The following is a 9,356-nucleotide window of genomic DNA, read 5'->3' as shown; positions in this document are numbered from 1 at the left end:
AAATTCTTTTTTGCACTTTTACAAAATATATATGATAAATATCTCTGAAAATAATCATAATTGTGAATTGCTAGGATCGAGAATTCTCCTCGTACAATCATATCCAATGCAATAAAAATTAGACATCGGAAGATTCTCGTATTTTTCTAAAAAATCTTATTGTTAAAATGTATATTTTTAATAATGTTAATATTTTCTTAACGATGTAAATTTAATTTTCTGCAGTGCCTATATTCACTTATCATTGGGTCTGTTCTTTTTAGCTGCACTGCTGCACTAGTGCAATAAGTTAGAAAGAGACAAACATACTTTCTTTCACTCTAACTAATTGCACTAGTGCAGCAGTGCAGCTAAAAAGAACAGGCCCATTGACTATAAAAACATGTCGTTAATACTGACTTAAAAGAAATGTATTATCGATACCGATTTTAATAAATTTAATAATTTTAATAAATAAAAATGACAAATGTAATTATTATTGGAGAGTATTAGATAAAAAAGAGATATTTTCAAAATTACTCTTTCAAATGGACCAAGCTTTATGGGCAGTTCTAATCAGTTGTTTACCAGTGTGTTTACCATTGTAGTGAACATCTCGAAAGTTACTCGAAACTAACCTTAAACTCAAAAAATTTTTAGTTCGGTACGTGCCAAAATTTTTGGTTAAAAAGTGAAAATATTGAATCAATATGATGGATTATTTGAAACGACCAGTATTCGAAGTGGGAAATATTAACGAAAAGGATATTAATCTTTCATTGCCACCTACTTCTGGAGAGGAATACATTAAACGAGTGATGTAATTTACAATAAAGCTTTTTATATAAGCTATTTTACCTTAATTATTTTAGGCATTTCTTTATATTTTTTCCCCTGTTTCTAAAATTTTAATCATATGTATAGTTTTACTCTATTTTATAACAAAAAAGCATGTAAAAAGGTGCAATTAAAAGACCATCTAATCTATTATAGCTCTGTTCTTTTCAAAGATGTATTTTCCATATCTTATTAAATATTTTTCTATTTAAGAAGTTTGTCAAAAAGAAATATATATATCTCGCTTTTTTTAAGTTGATAAGAGACAGAGCTCTTGCAATCAAATAACAAACAAATAATTAAAAAATTGTTGATTCCATAGAATAGAAGCCCAGCAATGTGCAGATGTAGTGGTGGCTGATATAGATCTATCATGTATGGAACTGTCAAGAGGCTGTGTTAAAACTGTAAGTTGATTTCAGTAATATATATAATATTGATGACAAATCTAATAAATGTTGTACACTAATATAATTATAAAAGTTAGCAGGATGTGTTAAAGCTCCACCGAGTCTCAGCCCAACCTTAGAATGGCAACAGTATCAAGTTTCCGATTTTTCTGATATAAGATTGTATGTAAGCCAACTAAAGGATGAGATACAAGTAGGTAAACGTAAATGGAGGATACCTGACATTAATTTGGTAAATCTTTTTTATTATTACATAATAAATTTGTTTGAAACCTGAAAAAATCTTCAATTACTTTTTGGTTTACTTCTTCTTTTTGATATTACAGCCTAGCATAAATGATCGAGAAGGTTGGATCAACTTCTGTTTAGGTAATAAAGAGAAAATTGAACCCACATTAAATACTCTGTTTTGCTTCAATCAATCAACTGTGGAGCAAGTACTTGAACACCTTGTGCACTTTGTGGAAACTGAAAAGAGAATTGAATACAAAATAGGCCAGTGGATCTATACATTACTCGCGATCTTGGAGCAACCTCTGCAGCCTGATACCTGTTCCTGCTTGCGTTCGTTGGCACGAGCGTGTTCCGTCATCCGCGCAGATTCTGTAAAACTTATTAAACTTAATCAAACTAGATTATTAATTAGAAGTAAATCAATATTGCACGTAAATTAATCAATGTTATTTCGTGCTTTGAAAAGAGAGAAGAGGAACGTTTGTTTAATCTCATTTATATTGGCAAGTCTAAATCATATTCGCTAGAATAGTGTATTCTAGAAATTTTAAAATCGAAAAACATATATATATGTATCTTGAAATAATATGAAGAAAAGAAAAAAGAGGCAAAATAGATTTTTTAAATCAAATAATTCAATGAATTATAAAGATATAAATATTTGAATTTATACAAATTTAAACAAATGAAAATTGATCCTCCACTAAAAGATCCTTTTATTTCTTTAATATCTAGTTGCTATTTGATTTGTTTAATATAATAAAAAGAATAAAATAAATTTCAGGTACCTACATTACTAAATGCATGGTGAAAAAATATGATTTAACATAATCTTTCTCTCTTTTTCGCACACAAACGTGTATAAGAGTTGAATCTCTTATATATCATCCTTAAAAATATAGAATAACATTGGTTCTCTTTTGTAATTTCAACATATTAATTTAACGTAAAGAAAAGTTCAGTTAGATCAATTTAATATATTTTATTTTTTATTTGTCATTAATCTAATTGACCTACCATTGATCTAATTTTACTAATGTAAAATAATATAGGGGAGAGAAAAATGGAAGGAAAATGTTTAATTTCTATTAACAAAACATTTTTATTGCATAACTTTCTGTTTACTCTATTTTATGTTGTTTCCAGTGTTAGAAAAAGGTTCAGGCAATAATAAAAACATGCATTTGTCAGGTTACAAAAGGTTGAGAAAATAAGAGACTGAACTTTTCTTCTATATCTAAACTAGCTCGTCGTCTCGTAGATATCTACAAAAGTTCATATTAAAATTTACTAATGACATTCTCATTCTTTGCCCTTTTTTCAGGGAAAACTGGACGCGCAGGAGCTAGGGGCGTTGAATTTATTCATCTGTTTAGTAGCGAGATACTTCCGTCAATTAGACTTGGCAGATCCTTAAGAATTTTCCAATACATAATTAACCTAATTATTCATAACACAATGTGACACGTGTACACGTACAATTATTTTAATAAAGTGAATTACGTTTAAATTTTAATTTTACGTAAAGTGGTATGTTTTTTAAATCATGGTTATTTGATTTAAATACATTTAATTACAAAATACCAATTATTGAGAGGCGCAATATGTATAAGATAATGCTTCAATTAAATAAACTTGTATTACAATAATCAATCGGTAAGCAGAATTGAAAAATCTTCAATTATTCTTAAGCTACATTCTCTTGGTCCTGGAGCAACGCAATGGCTAATCTCTCTAGATCATCGTAACTAAGGCTATTCACTTTGCTTTTCAAGTCCTTTATCAGCTCATTGACTATGGACTCTGTCTCAGATACCGTGTAGTAATGCCTGAGCACTCTGGAAACTTCATCTCTGAATAATTGAACGCCCGATTTTTGTTGAGGCGAAGATTTTGCCTTGCTGGAACCCTCCTCTGTTTTCTTAATTACCAAGAGATTTAATTTACTGCCATCTTTGATTCCCGGATAGAAACTTAGTGGATTTTCATCTAAGATATATCAAATAAATAATCTATAATCAGAATTACAACGATGATACATGACACTAGATAACTGAATATACTTACCCGCTAAGGTTTTGCCAGTGAGTAATAATCTTTGTTGCGGTACATCGATGCCTAACAGATCGCTCACTTTGTGTTTCAACTCCAACACTGTCTCTGATGGCAATATCTAAAAAATGATACATATAATATAAATAATAATATACAAAAAGGTAATGCTTATAATTATTTATAAAAAATAGCTATTACGGAAAAGATTTTGAAAGACTCTCAAGGCTCGATCGATGTCAAAAATAAGATTGTTGTTAAAATGAGAAAGTCGATCGAAGAACGAACTACGCATTCGAATTTTTTATTTAACGGACGTCTAAGTACCCTCTCTCTAATTCGTTTAGGATAAACATTAATTTAACCCTACGATTGTAAATATTAATCCGGAGTAAAATTCAGATCGCGAGACAAAGTCGTCGATACGCGAGGAAATGGAAAGACGGTATACTTACGTCAACGACACATTCTTTTCCCAGCAACTTCTTCACAATCACTTTCATGGTGAGCGGCTCCGATAATGATTGCGAAAACAACGTTGGACGTGCGAGCCACGCGCGCGTACGCAAACGCACAAACACACACACACGACGAGCGTGCGCCGATCAGCTTCTTTCTCGAAACAGCGGTATCTCCGGTTGAAGCGATAAAAGTTGGAGCATCTTACGCACCGATGAGGTTATATTTTGCGTTCGCACGATCGGCCGCGCACAGCGTCATCGGCGTCATTGATTGCTATTTCTCCTACCTCAGGAGCAGCGGTGCGACGCGGCGGTGAGCGCGGGTATCGATGCGATCGCCTGCGCGGATACGGATACCGATGGAGATAGCGGTGTCTCGTGACGATTTTCCCGATCTACAACGCACTTCACTGGCATGTTACTCCCGTCTCCGAGTCGCCGTCGATCTCCACGCGCGCCGATTTATTTCTCCTACAAGCTATATATTAATCGTACCCTCTCTCTCTCTCTCTTTCGTTCTCTCCCTCTCGATCTCCTCCTCTCTTTTCCTCCTTTCCTCTTTCTATTCTCTCGTGATGGACGAGCCCCTCTCGACTCTCGACTCCGTGCTTCGGGCGGCGACTGATCGATCGCGGCGCCATCTCTCGGAATAATCAAATAATCAATCGAGCGAAGATGCGTTCAAAATCCTCCCGAAGTAGAGCGGCGATGAACTGATGAATCGGGACAAAAAAAATCCCTGCACCTTTCGATCGGATTTTCGAACGCACTCTAATGTAACATTCGAAATTCGAACAGAGAGAAGCCTGTAGATCGGTGCCACAAGCATAAAGGTAAAACGATAATAATACAATCCATAATTGTGGATCCAAAGTATGTACACTACACGTCAATGATGATATTTATTCTTGATAATATTTATCCTTTGATAATGCATAGGATTCTTATACATTAGAAGAAGATAGATATTACCAACCTAAAGCCGTAATCACACTACGGGTTGCTGGTTCGGTTGCGGTTGAAATTGACCAATCAGAATAAAGCAATTTGTCGCCTGGCTACTTTGATTGGTCAATTCCAACCGCAACCAAACCCGTAGTGTGATTACGGCTTAAGGAACGGACGAATCATTGGCTGCGTTCAGCAGGAAAAGCTGCTTTGCAACTGTTGTAAAATTCGTGAATCTGATTAGTGTATGCTCTTAGATTCAATCAAAATTAAGAGCATACGCCAATCAGACTCACGAATTTTACAACAGTTGCAAAGCAGCTTTTTCTGCTGAACGCAGCCATTGGCGCGTACTGTACATATTTAAAACAACCTAACCTAATCTAACTTGCTGATCCGGAGTAAAGTGAAAAGAAAAAAAATAGATTGCAGTGACATGTATCCATATGTTTGAAAGTGCAATTTTTACGCTAAAGAATGCATGTTACGCAATTGAAGACTGTGTAACGACACGTCTTGTATTCATATTTTGATAAAAATCCCGCCATTTAACAATATCTATCGATCTTTCAATGTTCAAGAAATCTAACCTTAAAATTGAATATAGAAGAAGAAGAGATTTTTCACAGAAGAAATGTTGAAATATTTAATCAGAAGAAGAATAAGGTATTAGATTAGCGAGCAAAATATCATAAAGTAAAATAAATTATTCGCAAGAGTCTCTAATTTTAAAATAATTTTTATGTGTTTATTATTGTTCACAGTCTGTCAAAAATTGTGCGCAATGGGGGAAGCGAATGTGTGCTTTCAAATTGACACTGACAATCGTGAGAATTTCTCATCTGGCCTTGCATTTCACGCCTTTAGAAAACAGAGGGATGCCTTTTACGATATATTGAGAATTTGGGAGGAAAATCACTTGGTGCCAGGATGGGTGTTTCAAATTGCATTAGGCGGTAGAATACGAAGTATGTTGACAATGCACAATGATTGTACTAATTATTATCACATTGCTAGGTTATTTAAATCACAACTACTGATATCATGTATACAGAAAGGACATCAAGTAAGTCCAAAGTTATTGGTATTTTTTCTAGTTATAATAAATTCCTTAGATAATGATATAATTGTACAATTTTCAGGATGTGATGGATGATGAGAGCTTGAATTTTTTAAAATCCTTGAAGCATGTTAATCCTGAAAAATTGACACAACTCAGTAAAAGATTCGTAACTCCTTTGCCATCGCAAAGTCAGATTCTTGGTCCTTCATTTCCTGGCATGCAAGAATTTTTTAAAGATTTCATATTGCATGCATTTCATCCAATATTTTATACACATCTGGAAAATTGTTTTATACATGAGATAATAGAGCTAAATGACACTCAGTTTGCTAATAGTGAAATAGAAGATTCAGGTATGTTTTTTATCATTTTAATAATAACTGTTCATAATAGATATGAGATTTTAGAAATATAATGTTTTTTTTGTTGCTTTATTTGCAGATACAATGGTTGACGAACAAACACAAGAAAATTTTATTACTTGTTTAGCTAGTTTAAGACTTCTTGCAAAAGTATTAGGACTTTTAGTTTCATTGCCCTACAGATCTGAATCTAATACTACTAAAGAAATTATAACAACACAAATAGAGATAAGAAGCAAGGTATGTGATAAAAATTATGAACAAATGTTAAAAGCTGTTTTGTTTAACAAATTCTCAATAATATTTGCAATTATTTTATTATTTTATTATCCAGGTTTTACCATCATTAAACTTACAAACATGTCTCCAAAACGCTATAGTTGAAGGTAAACTTTCACTGACGATACCTTGGATGGTCAAATATTTAGCTATGATGGACACAGTATCGCTACGGCTGCCGTATTACAAGCAGATCTTGGAATTATTGTATTATATTTATCATGCTATCAATCAAACCAATCTTTCTGCTCCTGATAATCTTATTTCCCAACAAGCTGCTGTATTGCTCAAATCAAGTCTGTGCTGGTTATTCGAGCTACCAAACTATCCCAAGGATTTTCACATTGCCTGGCAGAATACTTGCAAAGTTAAAGAATTGAAGAGCCTCAGACAGATAGAAAAGTTCTCTGAAAAGAGAAAAAATTCACATTCCACAGATTGCGCAATTCGCGTTAAATGCAATCTCGATAAATTAGACATAATTACTGACCGAACAATGCGGTCCTGCTGTTCGCGAATAGAATCGACTCTCTCTGTATTTCATGGGAACGGCACGAATTTAAATATCAACTCCAATAAACATATTACACCTGTTACCAGTCAGCTGCGTAAATTAGGAGGCACTACTCGAGCAAAACACTTGGAAGTATGTACATTATTATTATATTTATATTTCTAACATACATACATGCATCACTCTATTATATTTTTTATAATAATCCATGTGTTATATGAAGATATTTTTATATTTTTACAATTTGTTTTATTTTATATAATAGTTGCAACTAGAAGAGGCCTTTTTTCATGGTCAACCGGCTTCCACCCGAAAAACTGTCGATTTCGTTTCTGAAAGAGTTGCATCTACCTGCGTGAAGTATATATGTAATACCATGTTAGCTTCGTCGCGAGAAACAAATCTAATTTCCTTCAGGAAACTTTTAATACATAAACACGTCGAAAAAGACTCCGACGAGCAAAGCGAAGTATCGATAAGTTACTATAACCAATTTAAGGTAACACACGTATATTTATAAGGAAAATTTTATATTACATCGATGCAAAATTTTAAATCGCGTTTTGATATTCAGGCTTCGCTCTTGAGCGATATAAATATGTTAGCGAATAAAGTGTCGAAAGATTTGAAAGATCAATGCGAACAAATAATTCCGTCAATTTGCGAGACACGAATCGCAACATCAATTGAATCTTTACTGGCAGAAGACTCTTTAACAGCGGTTAAAGAAATGTGTATAAAAATTGCGACCAGAATGGCAATGGAACGAATAAATCAATGGATTCAATCGCATATTGTTGGTGGTTCCTTATTTATAAAGGATATGGAACTTGAGATTAATAGATTTTTCCGAAACAATAGTCCTGTGCACTCTAAACAAGAGAAATGTCACAACAGAGATGCTCCTAGTCCTACTGCAGTGATAGATGAACTTCGGGTAAGGATATATCTATCACTTAAATTTAAAAACTTTAGCATAATAAGTTTTAGATAAGCTTTATATTATATAATTGATACAATAAATATATTTTTCCAGGCTATACAAATATTTTTTAGCTTATGTCATTCTTACAATAAAATTAACTTTAAATTAATTAAATTTAAATTTAAATTAATATTAAAAACTTTAAATTATTAATATTTAAATATAATAATGTATTTTATTCCTGTTTATAGGGATTAATATGGAGCATATTAGATAATAATGGTGCAGATTTACCTATGTCATCCATATTGGATATTTTAAATAAATTGTATCAAATTTTTGATCAAAGAAGCGATCTTTTACCTGGACCACAGAAAGTTTTGTCTTATCTCAGTACCGACTTTGCATTATTTTTAGGTATGTTTATAATAACACCAAAATGTTAAAAGTGAAATTGAGCAATTAAGTAATTAAGTAAAAATAATTTCACGTTTTTAGTTGCCTACAGAACAGATCTTTTCACACAAGAGGTCCAGGACAAATTGATTAAAATATGGTCATCAAACGGTTTGACAGATGACGAAGCTGATTCGTCCATGAATAGGTTCTTATGTTCGAGAAATATAATGTTATTGGCGCAACCGCAAAATGATACGATATGGCCGATTTTCGGCAAATTTCTAAAAAGATTGTTAGAAACAAACATACTTGACGGAGATAGTTTGAGTGATCAGTGTGTAGCTTTATTCAGACAAGATTGGCCCATAGTGAGTGCACATACAATACCATTATTCATTAATGACAACAATTCATTAATATTAATCCTCTTGTTTGCAGCCATTGTTGAAGCTTTTATCAAAGTGCCTGAACGAAGCTATCGAAGGTTATAAAGCTACCGATGAGGCGACGGAGAAAGTCAAGTATCTTCTTGGCTGGGTAGCGGAAACATATCATGAGATTGAATTTTGCAACGATTACAGTTTATAGACTGACGCATAGTAAAATATTTACGATGCTGCGATAATCGGAAAGTACGACTGTTTAAATAATTTTCTGTAAATATAATTATTGCATCTCTCCTCTTTCTCTTTTTACATATATTATCATATGTGTCAAATTTTTAAATGACGCATCCTTGTTCTATATATGATCAAAGATGCGTACGTACAATCTGCGGGTGTATATCGACGAATATTTTACGAGAAAGAAAATAAATTCTAATTTTTTTGTATATGCGACAGTTATATTAAATATATAACAATATATATTTTATAGTTAACGAATGTCCCTCT

At 32.8% G+C, this 9,356-nt stretch overlaps 3 protein-coding genes across 4 annotated transcripts; 2 read left to right on the top strand and 1 right to left on the bottom strand.

Moving 5' to 3' along the window:
- The first annotated feature begins 363 nt into the window (after nucleotides 1–363).
- Gem2 (Gemin 2) lies at nucleotides 364–2,976 on the top strand. The gene is made up of 5 exons (XM_083088151.1): nucleotides 364–799; nucleotides 1,139–1,223; nucleotides 1,300–1,458; nucleotides 1,553–1,831; nucleotides 2,785–2,976. Exons 1-5 carry the CDS (start codon nucleotides 690–692, stop codon nucleotides 2,875–2,877), a joined length of 726 nt encoding a protein of 241 aa, XP_082944277.1. The 5' UTR covers nucleotides 364–689; the 3' UTR covers nucleotides 2,878–2,976.
- On the bottom strand, nucleotides 2,489–4,595 carry LOC145964975 (ubiquitin-like protein 4A). Its single transcript, XM_083088161.1, has 3 exons — nucleotides 3,968–4,595; nucleotides 3,528–3,633; nucleotides 2,489–3,449 (listed from the first exon to the last, which is right to left on the bottom strand). Exons 1-3 carry the CDS (start codon nucleotides 4,013–4,015, stop codon nucleotides 3,148–3,150), a joined length of 456 nt encoding a protein of 151 aa, XP_082944287.1. The 5' UTR covers nucleotides 4,016–4,595; the 3' UTR covers nucleotides 2,489–3,147.
- A 612-nt stretch (nucleotides 4,596–5,207) lies between these two features.
- On the top strand, nucleotides 5,208–9,343 carry Dlt (codanin-1 like protein dlt). Of its 2 annotated transcripts, XM_083088120.1 has the most exons (10): nucleotides 5,208–5,587; nucleotides 5,686–5,987; nucleotides 6,064–6,337; nucleotides 6,426–6,586; nucleotides 6,681–7,271; nucleotides 7,405–7,638; nucleotides 7,714–8,076; nucleotides 8,316–8,481; nucleotides 8,563–8,831; nucleotides 8,902–9,343. In XM_083088120.1, the coding sequence occupies exons 2-10, from the start codon at nucleotides 5,706–5,708 to the stop codon at nucleotides 9,049–9,051; spliced, it is 2,490 nt and encodes an 829-aa protein (XP_082944246.1). In that variant the 5' UTR covers nucleotides 5,208–5,587; nucleotides 5,686–5,705; the 3' UTR covers nucleotides 9,052–9,343. The 2 variants fall into 2 exon arrangements, with proteins under 2 accessions (XP_082944246.1, XP_082944247.1); XM_083088121.1 differs by lacking the exon at nucleotides 5,208–5,587 and having other exon boundaries at nucleotides 5,753–5,889.
- The last annotated feature ends 13 nt before the right edge of the window (nucleotides 9,344–9,356 follow it).

The sequence above is a fragment of the Camponotus vicinus genome, unplaced genomic scaffold, assembly GCF_025532165.1.
Source record: "Camponotus vicinus isolate PSW18456_S1 unplaced genomic scaffold, iyCamVici1.0 SCAF_14, whole genome shotgun sequence".
Classification (NCBI taxonomy): domain Eukaryota; kingdom Metazoa; phylum Arthropoda; class Insecta; order Hymenoptera; family Formicidae; genus Camponotus; species Camponotus vicinus.
The sequence above is the reverse complement of the archived record's forward strand: the minus strand, read 5'-3'. Positions and strand labels throughout refer to the sequence as shown.